This window comes from Condylura cristata, unplaced genomic scaffold (genome assembly GCF_000260355.1).
Source record: "Condylura cristata isolate star-nosed mole 26May11 unplaced genomic scaffold, ConCri1.0 scaffold00011, whole genome shotgun sequence".
NCBI lineage: Eukaryota > Metazoa > Chordata > Mammalia > Eulipotyphla > Talpidae > Condylura > Condylura cristata.
In genome coordinates, this window is record NW_004567112.1 from 55375128 (window position 1) to 55394870 (window position 19743).

Below are 19743 nucleotides of genomic sequence, written 5' to 3' on the forward strand. Positions count from 1 at the left end.
ACCTGGAGATCTTGCATACTAGTGATGCGTATTGTCCTCAGCTTCAGAAAGTCGATGTCCTCTAAGGTTCCTGCCTCTACTACACCTTCAGATGGAGACAGGCTCTGACCCTCTTGCTTTTCACTCCCATCAGCTGTTGCAGCCAAACACAGAGAATGAGATACTGACGATTGGAAGGCTGGCTTGCAAATGAAAATCTTCATCTGATTCTGATATATTTTCATATTGTGTTCTTCAGTTTTACCCAGCATCCTTTTCTTCAGGTACTCCTGTTCCCTCTGAATAAGTGACTAGGCTTTGGCACAATAGGCACTATATTCATGTTGAATATTGCCTTCATAAGGGTGATGTCTCACCCTATGTCAGTGGGTGAGATAAAGTGAAAAGTTAAGAACTGTTGTACCATCAAGTCAAACCATTCCTGTGATGAAGTTACTGTTCAACCTGTTCACTGATGGAGATAATTGTCTTAAAACCAATTCTGCATACAAGGCCATTCCCATAGTCACATGTGTCCATCACAGTCATCAGGGAGAGCTTGAACACTTGCTCTTCAATCTCAACAGCTAGAGCTCAATTTGAACAATTCTTTCCATTTTCTCTAGCGCTTTCAGCATGACTCTTCCTGGGCAGATATCAGTCAGGAATGAGCCTCTGAGAAGTCAATTGTCCCAGCCCAACTAAGCACCATTAGTGTAAACTCAAAACCTTTTTCCACTGTCTTTAAGTGGATTTGATTGGGGAGATTTGCAAATCTAACATAGCTAGGAGTGTTCAAAGGAATTGCTGCTTTTTAGATATCTTTAGTGAAGGGTTATCAGTTGCAGAACAGCCATAGAATAGGTATCTACTGTTAGATTGACAGAGGCCTGGCAGTAGCAGACGAAGAAATTGACAAGGTTTCTGAGCCTGTGTCTTAAGGAAGAAGTTGACAAGAATCCGGCTCCTTAATGAAGAAACTGACAAGAATCGGAACCTGCGCCCAGCGGAAGAACACCACCTGCCAGGAAAGGGCAGAAAAAACAGACGAACAACTCCAAAAAAATAGGAAAGATGCCCCACCCTAGAAGCAGTATAAAAGCCCCTGACTTTCCGACTCCCCAGCATCACCTGTCAGATCTCTCTGTCGGTGTTGCTGTGCTGCGGGAGAGCGCAATGAAACTCTTTCCTCTCTGACTCTCTCTCGCTGCTTTTCTCTTTCTAATACCTACCAACCACATTACAGACCACCATGTCTAATATCATCTAATATGTAATGCATATTTAAATTTCTTGTCCACAAAATGTCTTTTGTAGCTACTTTTAAAAATCAATGAACAACTTAAGATTCATAATTTATTTTGCAACACTCCTTAGTTTCCTGACAAAAAATTATCATCCACCTGTTTTTGTTTTGCCTTTTCTTGGATACTGACATTTTTTAGTCTATACCTGTTGTCTTATTGAAAGGTTTGCAATTTTATTTTTCCTGATTGCTTGCTCATAATTAGATTCAGGTTAAACATTTCCGGCTCAAATACTACTAGGTGATGACTGTTCCATTATTCCATTACTTAGTTGAGATATCACTAATAAATAGATTTCTATATTATAAAATTATGTTTGTACTTTATAACGAAGAATCAGTCTCTAGGGTGATTCTTTGAGATGCTGTGAACAACATTTTCCTAAGCAATCATTCAACATTTTTTAGTTGGTTAGCATCTTTTTAGTTTTTAGATTCCTCCGATTCTTTGAGATGCTGTGAACAACATTTTCCTAATCAATCGTTCAACATTTTTTAGTTGGTTAGCATCTTTTTAGTTTTGTAGATTCCTCCATCCCTTGTTTTAGCATTCGTTAATAAGCTTTACCAATATAAATTTTTGTATTGGGAGCGGCAAAATGGAAACTTTCTATTTATTATTCCTTTTACAGTCACTAACTGGCAGCCTCATGTAAACAGCTTTTTATTTTTCTTCCTATTCTTCCTCTCTCCCAGAGAGGATGTAAAAATAAATCTGTTTTAATCTATCATCATCAGTATTCTTTCTGATACTCAAGTTGTTCCAAATGTTTTATGAAGCTCAGTGCTCCATCACTCAGTGCATATTGATAAGTGTTATTTCTTCTTGTTAAATTATACCCTTAATCACAATCTAGTGTCCATCTTTATTTCTTATTACCTTTCTTAATTGAGTCTGTTTTAACATAAGACATTTTTTGTTGCCATTTGTTTATACACCTGCCCTCCGATGTTTAATTTTAAGTCTATGTTTGTTGGTAAGGTGAATTTCTTGTAAATAGGAAAAAGTTGAACTTTGTTTTGAAATCCATTCAGCTACTCTACATCATTTGACTGGTGAATTGGGACCACTTGTGTTTAAGGAGGCTGTAGGGTGAATGCAAGTGATCAGAATATTTTTGCCCTCCAGCATTTAATATGTGTGATTGACACCTGTGGCCTTACACAAGTGCCTGATGCTGACACCTGGAATGTGTTGTAGCACAGGTGAGTGGGTGGGTGCCCCTGGACCTGAGGCTAAGCATGTAAGGGCTGTGAAGTAGAACACAGAGGATGAGACAGCAGAGGGCACAGCAGCAGAGGACACCTGGGAGTAGAGGATGGGGCAGCACAGTGCAATAGAGACCAGCAAAGAGGCCCAAGGCAATGCCAAAGAGCCCAGAAAAAGTGAAGGTTTGCCAGGGCCTTCTGGCCAGGTCAACCTCCTTGCCCCAGGCCTCCCTGCCTGCCTTGCACCTGATTGCTTCACTACAAATGATGTGGACCGATCTTTTTCTTTCTTTTTTTTTTTTTAATTCACATCTTTCTTTCTTTGCTTCAAGATTTTATTTATTTATGCTTACAGAACTGGGGTAAAGGTCAGAGGTGTGGTAAGTGAGAGGATTACCAGAGACAGAGTAGGGAGCAGAACAGGCAGATGGACTGAAACACACTGCTGAGGGACTGAGGGGTTTGTGGTTCACCTCCTTGGCAGGGGATGGAACTTGGCTGCAGTGGCTTCGGAGAGCTTCATATTGAGGTGCTTTAGCTGGTTGTGCCACCAGGGAGAGCCCGGAACGATAAGTTTTTAAAAATAATTTATTTGTCTATATTTTACATCATTGTCATTTTTTATTTACAGTGTTTGCTTTCTCCTCATGTGTAGTTCCCATAGAATTTCTACCACCAATTTACCCGTGCACCATCACCACAGTCCCTTGTGCTCTTCTTTCCCTCATTTTCATCCCTCTCCCTCCCACTCTGCAGAATGTCTCTGATTTATAGTTGTCTGTTTATTTTTGTTTTGTTTGTTGTGGTTTTTGTTATTTTTTCCCCTTGATCCCTTGTATGGTTCCCCTATATTCCTTGTATAAGGAAAGGATCTGATATTTTTCTTTTTCCTTCTAGCTTATTTCACTAAGCATAATCCCTCCTAACTCCATCCATATCGCTGTGACAGGAGTTTATCTTTTTGATTACTGAATATTATTCTGTTGTGTATATACCACACGTTCTTGATCTGGTCATCTACTTTGGGGCAGTTGGGCTGTTTCCAAGACTTAACTATTGTAAATAGTGCTGCCATAAACATGGGGGTACAGGTATTATTTTGAATTAAAGTTTTTGTGTTTTTTGGGTAGATTCCTGGGAGTGGAATTGCTGGGTACATTTTTATTGGTCTGAGGAAACTCCATGCAGCTTTCCAAAGTGGTTGGACCAGTTTTGCATTCCCACCAGCAGTACAAGAGAGTTCCTTTCCCCCCACATCCTTGCCAATTTGCTGTTGTTTGTTTTAACATGTGCCATACTTATTGGTGTAACACGGTATCTTATTGCGGTTTTAATCATTAAAAGCCTGAAAAAGCCACCAAGGGCTCCAGGATGCCTCCCTTTCCCATCTTCCCAGATCATAGAAAACTTGCTCTGTGCCTTGCTGGCACTTCAAAAGCTATTGAGATGTAATCGCACACTGCCATTTTGCCGTTTTGTTTTGTCTTATCTTTTTTTTTTTTTTTTAGGTTTCCTATTATGTTTTATGTTCCATTTCCATTGTCTTAAGTGTTACTTCTATTTTTTGTTTGTGGGTTCTACTGACATTTTGAATGGACTATTTGTGTTACCCATTGGATTGTTCAGTCTCTAGCTGTCTGCAGTGAGCCACATTGTTACTTTACTTTTCTCCTCCATTTAGTAATTTAGTAAAGCATTTCGGTGTCTGCTGCCCTAATAGTTGTTCTTTTGCATTATCATAACCACTCTAGGGTATCTTTCATGTGCAGTTTCAATGCTAATACATTCTTCTAGTGTTTGCTTTTCACATAACTCTCCCTTTTAACTCTCCCTTTTATCTTGATAACTTTTGTTGGATAAAAGTTTCTGCACTGGAAGTCTTTTAATACCTCTTTCCAGTCCCTTTATGCTTGTAATGTTTCTGCTGAAAAGTCTGACAGTCTGATTGGTGAGGAGTAGACATAAAATAGGTTTGGGGCAGTAAGTATCAAAGGATCACCTCCAGTAGACCCAGGAATTTGAACTTCCAATTGTGAAGCAGTTATTTGAGGAGGGTAGCAAGTATTTTAGATTCTCAGTCTGGGGCAGGGGTTGGCAGGTGTTTAAGATGTCTCAGCTTAGGCTTCAGTAGTAGCCCCTGCTTTAGGGAAGCTCAGGTGCGGTGACCTGATTCAGGCTACAGGTGTTGTGTTATGAGCAACAAATCTAAGTCAGTAATCCTTGCTCCTCTCCAGCTATAGAGTAATGCACCTTCCATCCTGGGTGCCTGCTTATGCGCCCCCTTATCCAGTGCAGGGCCAGGTCTTAGGAGTCATATAACAGTAGGGGCCTCTGCACCACAGTCACTCCTCCCTTTTGTGGGTTGTATTTCTCCATTATCACTCTAAAGAGTTCATGTAAGGGTTTTCCTTTCCTTTTCTGTTGGGCTGATATTCCTTTTGTGTGTGATAATTTTGCCCTCAGGCTTTTGGCGGTTTATTTTTACTTTTTATTTACATCAGTTTATTAGCATTTGAAGTGAGCCCCATATTTTCATTATGCAGTCATCTAGCCATACTTTCTAATTAAAAAATTTTTTTAATCATGACTTTTTTAAAGATTTATTCATTTATGCATCAAGAACTGGGATAAAGGACTTTATCCCACTTCCAATCAACCCGAATATCATGGGTTCTTATTTCTTTTAAAGATTTATTTATTTAGGCATACAGAACTGGGGTACAGGCCAGAGGTTGGAGTGGGGGGTGAGAGGATCCACCAGAGACAGATGGGAAGCAGAACAGACAGACTGACAAGTACACTCTGAGGGGAGCAGCAGGAGAGATAGGAGAGGTCTGCTGCGTGGTATGGATCACCTTCAGGGCTGGAGATCCAAATCGCTTTTGTTTTGAAGCCTCTCTGGTAAGCTAGCCGTACTGGGTCCTAAGGTCCTAACTCACTGCGCCACCAGGGACAGCCAAGGGGTACTTATTTCTATTGTTCTGTATTGATTACCTCCCATCTCCTCAGAGAGAACACTGGTTCCAAATAACATTAACTCTTGCTTTTTACAGGCATAATAAGTTTACTCAAAATTATTTCTTTGCACTTCTTTTTTTTCTCACACTATATCCCACTACTCCTAACTCAAGGACATAGAGCACTGTGCTCAAGTTAACTGAATAAATTATTTTCCCATGTATGATTATGATAGCAGTTAATAAACAGACGGGTTCATTTCGTGTGTGTGTGTGTCTTTCAGTATTTGTGCATACAGAACTGGGGTACAAGCCAGAGATGCAGGGACGGCAAGAGCATTCACCAGAGACAGAGCGGGGAGCAGAACAGGCCGATTGACAAGTAAGTACACTGCGAAAGGGAGCAGCAGGCGGGTCAGGAGAGGTCTGCAGTACCCTGTGGTCACCTCCCGGGCAGGCGGGATCACACTCAGACGGAAGTGGCTTTCGATTGTTAGTGCTGCACTTTATCTGGCTGTGCCACCAGGGAGGGCCCTTTTTGTGTGTTAATTTTAGGGCTTGCTTTTATTTTCATAGTTTTAGACTTTAAAAAAAAAGGAAACTATATTTAATAAACAAAGTTACACAGAAAACCTACTGCATCACTAATTTTTGAAAAACATTCCCACTCATACCCTTAACCTTTTTTACCTAATATTCTGCTTTATAGTTGTATTTATCTCTTCGAAAATATAAGTCCCTTGAGGGTTTATGTCTATTTTTGTTCACTCTCCTCTACTAATTCTCTAACCTCTACTCTAGCATTTGGCAAATAGCAGCTTTTCAACAAATACTGTCTAACAATAAATAAATGTAGTAGCACCTGGAGGGTTCAAACTCTGGGATTCCTAACCAGCTCACAAAAGCAATAAAGGTACTATGAGGGGTTAAGAGGGAAGCACATTTGGTGTCAGACTTGCTTTCAGACTTGCCTGAAAGAGCAAGTCTTTGGTGACATGGTGTCCACCAAAGAGTTGAGTCCCAGTCTGAATAGGAAAAAAGTTTTCATTTTATCTTTTTTCCCTTTAATTTCTCAGTTTATTTTTACTTCTAGCTCTTCATCCTCTTCTCTATTCCATATTCGCCTCACTTCAGACATGATTATTTTGTGGAGAAAGAAGGCAAACTAGATGAGGTAGCAGTAGGAAGTGAAGGTAGGTTGTGAGAAATAAAAGTATAGAAATCTGTAAGAAAGAATGACAGTGGGTTCAATCAAACTCGGTATCCTCCAATTCTACTAGTCAAGTGATTATGATGGAAAACTAGATATCAACAGTGGGGTCATGATGTCCAACTGATGATATCAAGTGTAAATTCCAGCTCTGCCACTAATAGTCATAATCCTGTCAAAATTACTTAATCTTGTGAACTCAAAATGTATAAAATGGCGATAATCGTTTCTACCTCAAAGAGTTGTCCTCTCGATCACTAAGAAAATCCATTTGATACGCTTAGCTCCTCGACTGTCATACGTAAATGCTCAATTAACATCATCAGTTATTTTTCTTTAAAATAAAGTCATCAGGGAAAAAGAGCCAAGTAGTATTAGTCATAAGACTGTAATAGTACCGTACTCAAAAGAGAGTCACTTTAAAAGAAGCAGAGGCCCTCCCTGGTGGCGCAGCGGGTTAAAGCACTGTACTGAGAAGCTAAAGCCACTTCCGCATGAGTTCGATTCCAGCCTGCCCAGGAGGAGTCCACATGGCAGGCAGACCTCTCCTGACCCGCCCGCTGCTCCCCTCAGCAGTGTACTTCGTAGATCTGCCTGTTCTGCTCCCCACTCTGTCTCTGGTGAAGCCTCTCACCGCCCCTGAGCCTCTGGCCTGTACCCCAGTTCTGTATGTACAAATAAATAAATCTTAAAAAAAAATGTATATATATAAGAAGCAGAGAAGATGCACGCTTTGAAAACTGCAGACATCTTGCCTGTGTATGGAAGGTAGTCACAGCACAGCGCCTCGCATGGAAAGCTGCTTCGTATTTTCAGAAAAAACGAACATAAACATGTTTATAAAAATGAACTTGGGGAAATTTATTTCAGGCATGAAGCCCACTGTGGACGACAGGTCAGGGTCTTGCAGCGTCCTTTAGGTGCTGCAGCACTATTGTAAGCGATTGTCCAGGTGTGTGGTCCTCGACCCCGTCCCTAGGGGAGTCACCGCTCGCAGTGTTGTCACGTCGGGGCCTTCGCCAGGTCTTTTTATTTCTCGGATAGAAGGCTAGACGATCACCCCACTATCTGAAATAGCAACTAACCGCTGCCACAAAGGAACGCTCCAAGGAGCCCCGAGGTAAGGGGACCCAGACTTTGCACCGCCCACCAGCCCGCCTCCTCCCATTGGTCACCAGCGACCCAAGACCCTCCCCCCCCAGATTTGAAAGTTTCTTCCGGGAGCGGGTGGGAGACCCACGCGCACGCGCTCCCGTGCGCCGGCACGGGGGCTCCGCCCACTCCCAGCGTTCAATGCGGCGCCCTGACCGCCATTGTTTGAATTTGAAAAAGACAACGCTGTTCTGCTCGCTGGTCGGGCTGGCCAGGCAACATTTGCAGGTAAGGAGGCATCTTGGGCAAGGGTGCGGCGAAAGAAGTGGGTGACAGTGCATTTACTAGTTACGAGGCAAAGAAACGAGTCCAGCTATGGGAACATCTTATGGGTCTCGAGACGCTGCTGAGATTACTTTCAGAAACTGGGGTGCGGAGCGATCGCGGTGCCTGGCACCTAGCGCTTATTGAAGGGTTAAGCCATATTACTTGGTTAAGGTTTAAATTACCTCTCCACCGCTTTCTAGCTGAATGACACAAGGTGACGTATTTAATCTCTGGGACTCAGCTCCTGTGTCAGTTAAAGAGGATAATTAATAGTACCTACCTTTTCCGGCTCTTGCAAGGATAACATGACTGTATATCGTAAGCACTAAGTGTTTGCGATCTTTTTATTATTGTTGGCTGCTGTTATTTTGTTGGGGCGCAGGCCTTTTTGTCAAACCTAGGTTCTTGAGTCCTGGAGATGAATAGTTTTAGTTTTCTCAAGTGACAGCCACAGTTGGGAAGGAAGACCCCTGTTCTGGCCATCTGAACATTTATTTACAGTCTGTGGTCGGTGACAAGACTCTGTAAGATAGTAATGTCCTGTTTGGACTCAACAGTGCCAAGAGGAATGAGGTTGGGATTGGGAGGACTGCAATGATTGCTGTCATAGTTTAGAAGGTTCTCCCCACTCCACCCCTGCACCGTCTCGTTTTACCCCTGGTTCAGCGATTCCTGCCTTACACAATTCTGTAATTAATAATATCTTGCAGCAAGATTGGTTGACTCAAGCTCGTGCCTTATAAGTTAGCTTGTTTTTAGCCCTTAAGGTGATCGCATTCGGGTTCATTTTGTTTTTTAACGTAGAGCGCATCTTTGACTTCATTACCGGTGGATGCTCATTACTATCTTAATGAGCTTGGTTTGAGGGGGTTCACTGTTCTGAATATTTTATACTATTGTGAAAAACAACAGTCTCCTATCTTTTCCCCTATTTACAGAGCAATTGCTCTGTAAATATTTGATTAGTATTTTTTCAGTTAAAGTTGTTACCCGTATGTTTTCCTTTAAGTTGATGGCCTGGTATGTAATTCAGTTGTAATATTTTATTGCACTATTCTGTGTTCACCTTAATTTAAAACCTTCAGTGCATCAGGTACTGTTTTGCAATTATTTGGAAGATTCCACTTGAAAGTAGCCATCTATGGAACTGAGTTTAATTCTGAGATGCTAAAACATTGCATACAAGATAAGTAACATTCTGCAGAAACTTAAAATAAAACAAGCTTCTAATTTACTCCCCAGTCTCCTTACTATTTTATTTCAGACAGAGATCTTTGTTTTCTACTATCTGAATCTACAGATTGTCTTTACTCATTAAGTCCTTGCATGGATATATCCATAGACTAGATCGTATGAGCAGTAGTAGTGGGCTATTCAATATTTAATTGAGATTCTTTAAATAATTTAATATTTAATTTTTTTAATATTTAATATTAAATTTTTTCCCTGGATCATTAAATTACCTATGAAGCAATGTACTGGTTTATTTCCCCCAATCTGGAAATCTAGTTACTGTATCTGGTGTGAAGTAATAGGCTAGACTCAGACTTTTTAAACTATAGGTGACTTACATGCTGATTTATTATATTTCTAAAGTTGCTATTATTCTTGCAGAATGGAGTCTAATTTAAATCACGATGGGGTACCTAGACCATCTTACGTTTTTAGTGCTGACCCAATTGCAAGGCCTTTGGAAATAAATTTTGATGGAGTTAAACTTGATCTCTCTCGTGAGTTTTCTTTAGTTGCTTCAAATACTGAGGTAAGTATGAGAAAAGCTTGTTAATTTTCATGATTAGATGGAAATGTGTATTTGTAGAAACAGAGTTTTACAAAATGGGTTTAAGGTAAACTTCAATTTTTTCTTGGCTCCCTGAACACAAAACTGTTCCTTTCAAGTAGTAGGTCCAAACAGCTATCTTTGCCCTAACCTAATAGTCATATGAAGAAAATTTTACTTAAACAAAAAGCCAAATTTTATATTTTGTTCTTCAATATGTGCAGCTACTAATGGATATATGTGCCCTTTGGACACTGCACAAGTTCTTGAGCTGTAGGATCAGATTAGACATTGCCGCCCTATTTCCTGTTTCTCATTTTCAGAGTAGTACATTTTTAACACAACAACCATTGAAAAAATCCAACTTTACAAAGATATAACAATCAAAAGAAATAATGTGACCTAATATTGAAACTGAACTACTTGGATCTAAAAGTTAATGTTGTTCAACTTATATCAAGTACTGCTGTGTTTATCTTAAATGTAGAATACTCCAGTATACCACTTGGATTTTGCAGTCTTAGTTTAAAAACTAACAAATTTTCAAAAATTAAAATAACTCAGTCATGTTTAAGAAGTAAAGTCATTCTGCCACCCTACCTACAACCACTGTAAAGTTCGTTAGGTGTCTTATATGCTTTTTCTCATACATTTACTTTTCAATTCATCAATATTTGATACATTTTCAATTATTAGTTTTGATGTCTTAGATGGATAAACCCACATTGTAAAGAATGATGGAAATGGTATAGGAAACATAAAAGAAAAATGCTTAATGCCCATCATGTGCTCCCAAATCTAGAAAAGGGCTCTTGAGCCCCTCTGGTCAAGATTGAAAAGAGGACCCCACAGACATCAGTGAGGGCAAGCCGGAGTCAGCATTTATTGATTATCGAAAGAGCACTTCCCAGAGACTTCTCTGTGATGAGAGACTCTCTAAGATGCCAGGAGTAGGGATCTATTTAAGATTTAGGAATGGGGATGAGAACAAAGGAATTAAACTTTATTGGCTAAGAAAGCGATGAGAGTGGACTTCGCTAAAGTCCATTCATCACTGCTGGTTGAGGCTATCAGTCAGCTTCAATTCAGCACTCATGCAGGGTAAATGACCATCTCCAAAGTGAATATCTCGTGGTGACCATGTGCCCCTAGCCCCGTTTTGAACTGGGTCTTTTCTCAGAGTCTGTAACTTTTTTTCCATAGTAGCCAACTTGGTAAGTTGTAAAGAGGTAACTCAGAAATGTTCAGGCTAGGGAAAAATTAGTAATAAAAACAATGACCCAAGGAAATTGATGGCAGCTAGTGTCATGGCCAAGGTTCATCAGGACTGTTTTACCTCTTGTTTATCAGCCCATGGAAATAGCAAAGTTCTGCCCTTGAGTACTGTCCTGCTATGGTCCCAGGATTCTGTGTGTCTCAAATGGGCCTTTTTTTTTTCAAGATTTATTTATTTATACAAGAACTGGGGTATAGGCTAGAGACACAGGGGTGAAAGGATTCACCAGAGACAGAGTGGAGCAGAATAGGCATATCAATGAAGTACACTGCTGAGGAGAGCAGTGCCAGGGGAGGTCTGCTGTGCCATGTGGGTCACCCCCACCAGGGATAGAACCAGCCCTGCCAGGTCTATAGGGCTGTACTTTAACCCTTTGTGCCACCAGGGAGGGCCTCAAATGGGCCTTTTTTAAAGAAACTATCAAACTTTTCCAAAATAATAATAGATTTTATACTATTATAATGTATAAGATACATTGTACAATGTATGAAAGCTGTAATTCTACAGCCTCACCAATATTTGAGATAGTCATAGATTTTTTAGAGCAGTCCTATGTATATTCACAGCAAAATTGAAAAAGTATAGGATTTCACATGTACCCTCTACTTTCACACACATGAGGCTTCTACCATTATCTACATTTCCCATCAGAGTGATACATTTGTTAGAGTTAATGAACCCGTATTGATAATGTTAGCACCCAGAGTCCATAATGTATACTAGGGTTCTTTTAGTGTTGTACGTTCTATGGGTTTGAACGAATGTACAGTGGCATATATATACCATTAGGGTATCATACAAAGTACTTTCCTTACCCAAAAATCTGTGCTCCACCTGTTTATTCTTTTACCCCCACCACTCACTGATCTTTCAGCTGTGTCTCTAGCTTTACCTTTTCTATAACGTGATTTGGTTGGCATCACATAGATCACAGCCTTTCGCATTGGCTTCTTTCACTTAGTAATAGGCGTTTAAGGTTCCTTCATGTCTTTCAGTGGCTTGATAGCATTTTTCTTCTAAGTGCCAGAAAATATTCCACTGTCTGAATGTACCAGTTTATCCATTCCGAATTAATTTTGGTGAGGCATCTATGTCTATCTAGATTAATCTTTTTGCAGGTGAATGTCCACTATTCTACATCATTTGCTGAGAAGACTTGTTACTCAGTTACTCCTTTTGCTTCTCCAACACAGTCATCTGACCATTATAGTCTTGGGGATCTAGTTCAGGACTCTGTTTTGGTCCACTGATTGATTTTGTTCTTTTGCCAATACCACATTATTGATTACTGTTCATTTTATACTGTATCTTGAAGTCAGTCTGTGTCAGTCCCATCTTTCAATTTCATGTTGGGAAATCTTCTAGTCTTTCTAATAAGATTGTGTTGGTATCAAATGGTATTTATATTGACCTGATGACTAAAAATGCTGAGTATATTTTCATGTCCTTATTTGTCATTTGTGTATCTTTGAAGTTTCTATTTAAATCTTTTGCCCATTTAAAAAATTTCAGTTGTTTTTTTCTTAGTGAATTTGAAGTATTCTTTATCTTCCCCAGATACATACTTATCAAAAATCCAAATATCTTCTAACAGTCTGTGATTTCTCTTCATTTCATTTTGAAGAGCATAAATTTTTTATGATGAAATCTATTTTATCTGTTTGTTCGATTGTACAATGTGATTTTGGTGTCATATCAAAGAAATCTTTGCCTAACTCAAGGCCTCAGAAATTTTCTTCCATGCTTTTCATTTAAAGTTGTGTAGTTTTACATTTACATTTACATCTAGGTCTGTTATTCATTATTTCTTATGTACAATGTGAAGTTTCTATCCAAATTCATTTTTTGTTGTTGCATATAAATATCCATTTGTTCTACTATAATTTGCTCATAAAACTATCTTGCATCTCCTTGCACCTTTATCTTAGACCAGATGACCTTTTTGTGGGGTCTCATTTCTGAATATTCTGTTTCATTGTTCTGTTTGTCCTGCCAGTATTCCCACTGTTTTGGTTTACTGTATCTTCAAATCAGTAGTATGAGCCCACAAATCTTTTCTTTTTCAAAGTTGTTTTGATTCTTCTAGGTATTTTGTATTCCCTGTTAAAGGAACTTGTTATTTTCTACCAAAAAAAATGGGATTCTGATTGATTGCATTGAACATGCATCAATTTGAAAGAACTGATATAACAATATTGAGTCTAACAAATGATGAACAATGTGAATTTCCATTTCTTTTGCTCTCCTTTACTTTCTCTAAGAAATGTTTTCTAGTTCTCAGTATATGGCTCTTTCACATCTTTTATCATGTCTACCTGTATTTCATAATTTTTGATCTATTGCAAATAGTATTAGTTTTGAAAATCAATTTTTGCTTTTTACCTTTCTAATACATAGAAAAACAACTGATTTTATATATTGATTTTGTATCAGCCTTCATAGCTAAATTCATTTAATAATACCAGTAACTTGTAGCTTCTGTCAGATTTTGTATACAGATGTTTATTTGTCTATGAATAAAGATAATTGTTTCTGGATAAAGATAACTTTTATTTTTTCCTCCCCAATTTAGATACCTTTTCTTTCTCACTTACTTTTTGACTTGAACTTCTGGTACAGTTTTAAATAGAAATACTGAGAGCCAAAATCCCTGTCTTTTCACTCCTTTTGCTACTCATCTTAGATTCACTCTATACTGTGGAGTTTTTGTAAATGTTGTTTATCAAGTAAAGGAATTTCCCTTCATTCTTGTTAGATGAAAGTTTTTATTACGAATGGATTTTGAACAGTTTTGTCAAATTTATGTTATTTTTCAAGTGCTTTTTTTGCACTAAGGAAACTGAAAGTTTCCTCTCATATCCTTTGATGTGCTAATTGATCTTTTATTCCTGGGATACCCATTCTTTCTTTCTTTCTTTTTTTTTAAGGTTTATTTTTTATTTATTTATGCATACAAGTACTGGGGAGTAGGCCAGAGATGTGGGGGCAGGGGTGAAAGGATTCACAAAGGCAGAATGGGAAGAACAAGTAGATCTACCGAAATACACTGTTTAGGGGAGCACAGAGTGAGACCCAAGAGGCCTGCCGCACCATGTGGATTAACTCCCTGGCCACTGTGGCTGGCAACAGCTTGACAGTGCTAAGACCTAACCCCTGCGCCACCAGGGAGGCCCTGGGATAACTCATTCTTGATTAGGATATGTTATTCTATTTTATGTAGTGGCTGATAATTTAATTGGGGATTTTTACATCTACTTTTTTTTATAGCTGTAATTAAACTGATAGCTTAATATACAGGATATTCTTGTTTTCTAATTGCTTTGTACTCAAGCACATTAAAATTTCACGAGAACAAGAAATATGCCTCATTCATCTTTATATTCCTTGAATGTCCAGAATAGCTTGTGATCAGGTAGTTATTCAGAAAATATGCATTTCATTAAAATGTTTGTATTTTTTTGTTTATAGCAAAATTCTCTATAATAAAACTAGCTAATAAATAGATTTCTATAATGAAGTCAGTTAGCATTTTTGCATTTTATTTCCTTGTGTCAGCTACTTCCTGTTTTGAAAAATTTGTGTATACTGATAATGCAGTTGTATGCTGTTAGTAGGCATTTCTCTCTGATGAATTTGTGGCCTACCCCTGCTGAACACACACTGGGTGGGTCTTGCTGTGGACTGATGCAGCTACATCCCCTAGACAGTGTAAAACTTGAGAGATCTGACATTTGAAATTAATGACCTACTTCCTCTTCTCCTTCACCATTATCCTTGTTTAGTTATCCCCGCCCCCAAATTACTGGCTTTCATTCCCTTAGACAGCATAATTTTGAGAGTACAACTTCACACCTCAACATGTGTACATACTTCACCCCATACCGGTGCTCCGCCAATGCCTTATGACTTGACTTCTCTCCCTTTCCTCCCACACCATCCCCCTCTTTTAAACACTGTATTTCACAGAGTCTAAGTTATGTTTGTTATGTTTTGCCAGCTTATTTTTTTGAGTAAAACTTTCTTTCACTCTGATTTATTTTACATAGCATCATCTCAAACTCTATCCATTTTGTCCCAAAAGGCACTATTTCATCAGCTTCAATGCCCAAGTATTTTTCCATTGGATATATATTCCAGTGTATATATATATATTCCAAAGATACTTCTTTATCTAGTCATCTGTGGATGGGAATAGGTCTTGGCTATTGCGAGTAATGCTGGTACGTACATAAGAGAACATAAATCTTTTCATATTAGAGTTTTCATGTTCTTTGTGTAAATATCTAGAATAGATATCACTGAATCATGGTATTTGCACTTTCAGTTTTTAATATGGAATATCCATATCATTTTCCTTACATGCTGCATCAATTTATATTCCCGCCAATAGTGGATAAGCGTGTGCCCTCCGTGGAGGCACAGTGGGTTAAAGCACAGCAGTATGGAGCTATCCACAGTCACTGTAGCATTAGTTCGATCCCCCAGCCAGGGAGGTGACCCACATGGTATGTTAGACCTCTCATTCAGTGTTGTTGTTGTTGTTGTTTTTAATAGCTTTAGTCTCTTAGTGAAGGAATCTTTCTGTTTCTTGATCATTTTCTAGATCTTAAAACTGTCTTTATATTGGATTAAGCTGCTAGGATTCCATTGAGTTTCTTTAATTTTTTTTTTCTAAACCCCATCTATTAGGACTTGAAATCCTATGTCATTTACATAGATCTCTGGACATATATTCTTCTTTTTTAGATATTCCATTTTGTGTTAAAATGCTCATTGTTAGGCATTGCCTTATTTGGTTTTTCTGGTTGGGTCATTGTGCCTTTAGTTTTGTTTATCTTCTTTGTTTAACTTGATGAAGGTAAGTGAGGGAGGGAAGACTGTAGTTGAGAAACTGAGCCTCAGTCTTGCTGGAGAGGGAGATCTGTGCTGGATGAGGAGTCAATCTTACACTGCCTGTTCTCCCCATGGATCCAGAATAAACACTGATCACTGCTGCCTAGAGCCTGAATACTAGGATCCTACCTCCTTTTCCCATCTCCTTGCACAGCAGTTTTCACTATAATCTTTCCACAGGAAAGGTAAGATAGGACTCTGCTACCTGCACTGCCAGCAGCTAAATTTTCTATGACTGAACAGAATCCCAGCACCTGTGTGCATGTTGCTCCACATTCCATATTCACATACCACCAAGGTGTGTTGCACCATGTAGTCTGTGTCCACTCTCCAGCTTGCCCAGCTTCCTGGAGTGCCTGGGTGCAACTTCTCCTCCCCATTATGCCTCCATTGCCAGCAACCAGCCTTGTGTGAAATGTCACATGGGTCACTCTCCCTATTCCAATTATGAGCTGGTAAAATCTGTGTGCATATTGTTTTTTTCTAGTTATACTGAGGGGACAGTTTTATCAAAGCTTCCCTATTCTGATTTGATTTGATATTCTGATTTTTCTGAGGATGACTGTTAGGTTATATCATTAAAGGATATATCAAGGTCAAAATTAGTTGTGATGTGTTCAGTTCTTTTTAAGATTCATTTCTTTGTACATATAAGAACTGGGGTACAGGCCATAGTTGGGGTGAGAGGTTCACCAAAGAGAGCGGGGAGTAGAACCGGCGGATCTACTGAAATATACTGCTGAGGGGAGCAGCTCGCAAGACAGGAAAGGTCTGCCAAGCCATGTGGGTCAGCTCCCTGGGATTGCAGTGGTTTTGGGTATTTCATAGTGCTGCACATTAACCCCTTGAGCCACCAGGGAGGCCCCTCGGTATGTTCAACTCTTTATTTATTTAATTTAATTTCACTATAGTTTATATGACTATATTCTCAAATTTTAGTGAGAATTTACGAATGAATTATCAGGGTTTATGGAATTTTTGTGGGATTATTTCATTTTAATATAACTTTAATTTCTTTAGTAGATATAAGGTAGTCATCTTTTCTAGTTTTTATGTCTTACTTGATTGTATCTTTCAAATAATTACTCCTAAAATTTTAGACATTTATTTAAAACTACTTTTTAAAATATGCTGTGTCATTTTTTTTTCCATCTAAAGGAAGCAGTAAGGAAAATGCTAGATTCCTGATGAAATTGAACATTTAGTTTAATATACTTTTCTGGACACTAGAAGTTTTTTTCCTAGAGTTCTTTGTTACAGTGACTTAGATTCATGCTGCTTATATTAGTATACAGGTTAAGATTTTATAGCAAAGACTTAAATAAAACTTGAGCCATAAATATAGGAGGTAGCAGAGACAACCTTTTGTAGTGTATTTTGTTATTTTTAAATAGATATGCTTTCTTAATTTAAAAATAAAGTGGTTAAAAACAAAAGAATTACTGCTTTGCATTCTCTAGATAATCTGATATTGATGTGCACCAATTAGTTACTTTAAGTAAGATTACTGTGAAAATCCCTATTTTTTTTAACATCCTTGTTAAAAACTGTATTTTTTTTACAGTATTTAACAATATTGCTGTATTTTTTTTACAGTATAGGATTTCTCCCCTCAGCAGTGGTCACCACCAAAACCTCACTTTTCTAAAAGCTCTCCCACCACTGAAGTGCCCACAGCCCTCCACCAAATTCCCTTCCCACCCCACTCCACCAAGCGTATTTCTCCTCTTTCTCGCCCATACCTTTTAGATCTATAGTCTGGAAAAGCCCTATTTTGCATTTTTTTTTCCTATTTTGTGTTTTTATGGTACAATTATTTTTCTCTCTTTTTTAAGGCAAACAATTTGGAATTCAAAGATTATCTCCAAGTTTGTCTTCGAATAAGACCCTTCACACAGTCAGAAAAGGAACATGATCCTCAGGTTTGTGTTGAATTTACTTGGTCTTTAATATCTTACCTTCTACATTTTGTGGGCAAAATGCCATTTTTGGGAACTTTATTGTGTGTTTATTTTTACTAATTTATGTGTTCTAGGGCTGTGTGTATATTCTGGACTCACAAACTGTGTTGTTGAAAGATCCTCAAAGCATTCTTGGCCGGATAAGCGAGAAAAGCTCTGTACAGATGGCACAGAAATTCAGTTTTTCTAAGGTAAGTACTTTGGAAAATGTGACTGATTTTTTTTTTCCTTTAAGAAAAAGAGATGTGGGCCTCTAGGAGCACAAGGTTTAGGTCTCAGCGCTGTCAAGCTTCGCTATTCACTAGCACTGCAACAGCACCAGTTCAGGCCCTCGCTAGGGAGGTGATCTACATAGTGCAGCAGACCTCTTCTGTCTTGCCCACTGTCCCCTCAGCAGTGTACTTCGTCGATCTGCCTTTCTCCTCCCCACTCTGTCTCTGGTGAATCCTCTTAACCTCCCTTTTACTGGCTATACCCAGTTTTCGAATGAATAAATGAATCTTTTTTAAAAAGAGAAAGAGACTTAGTTTAGGCTAAATTGCTGCATGATTATATATGATGGACATATATATGTAGATATGTATGTATATCTTGTGCTTATGGAAGTGGGATGATAAGGTATTGGTATATTTTCCTCAAATTTTAGGCCCTTTAATGTATAATTATTAGTGAATAGTCTTTTTTTAAAAAAGTTAAGATTTGTCTATTTATGCATACAAGAGCCGGGGTGTAGGCAGAGGTGCAGGGGAGTGTGGTGATGAAAGATTCACCAGAGACTGAGTGGGGAGCAGATCAAGTGGGCTGACTGAAGTACACTGCTGAGGGGAGCAGTGGGCAAGACAGGAGAGGTCTGTTGTGCAATGTGGGTTAGTTCCCTCACCAAGGATCAGACTTGTGCTGCCGTGGCTGCCAATAGCTTCATAGTGCTGAGACTTTACCCCTTTGGCCACTAGGGAGACCCTAGTCTTTAAAATTTTTTAAAGAAATGTTCTTTTCAAAATTTAGGAAAATTTGATTGGCTGGCTCAGATTTTTATTTTAAAAGCTTCCTGACAAACTGCTAAATATATTTATAGGAGTTGGGGGATGTGGCACCTGTTTTAAAATTGAGTCTTATAAAGCAAATATTTTTTCAGTTTAAATCATGAAAGGGTAGAACTCATTGTGAATATGAACTTGGATTTTCTGGGGAAAAAATTATTTTTAAAATGCCTATTTAGGTTTTTGGCCCAGAAACTACACAGAAGGAATTCTTCCAAGGTTGTATTAGACAGCCAATAAAAGACCTCTTGACAGGACAAAGTCGACTGATTTTTACATATGGACTAACCAACTCAGGAAAGACATATACATTTCAGGGTAAGTTGTTTTATTTTTTTCTGGAACGGAAAAAGAAGCACTGACATGTTGTCACTTGTATAATAGTTGCATGTAATTATGTTTCTATTATCTAGATGTTTAGCCACAGTTTAATAATGAGTGTTTTTGCCAGTGACTTTTAAATCATACTGGTTTAATTCATTTATGAGACTACATTATGCATCTGACAGAAGTAAATGATAAAAATTCAGAAAAAGGGTTGATATTACATAGTGTATTAAGCAGAATAATCAGAGAAACACTTCATTTAATTTTCCTTTTTTTAACGATTGGTTTATTTATGCATACAGAGCTGGGGTATAGGTGCAGGGGTGGTGAGAGACAGAGTAGGGAGCAGAACAGGCTGGCTGATGAAGTACGATGGTAAGGGGAGC

At 38.6% G+C, this 19743-nt stretch overlaps 1 protein-coding gene across 1 annotated transcript in view; it reads left to right on the top strand.

Moving 5' to 3' along the window:
* Nucleotides 1-7999: 7999 nt before the first annotated feature.
* The window catches only part of KIF20B (kinesin family member 20B), a 60413-nt gene continuing 48669 nt past the window's right edge, over nt 8000-19743 (top strand). The window contains exons 1-5 of the mRNA XM_012723475.1: nt 8000-8041; nt 9695-9842; nt 17865-17951; nt 18065-18181; nt 19210-19348. Coding sequence (XP_012578929.1) covers nt 9696-9842; nt 17865-17951; nt 18065-18181; nt 19210-19348 — 490 coding nt within the window. The 5' untranslated portion in view covers nt 8000-8041; nt 9695. The remainder of the gene's footprint in view (nt 8042-9694; nt 9843-17864; nt 17952-18064; nt 18182-19209; nt 19349-19743) is intronic.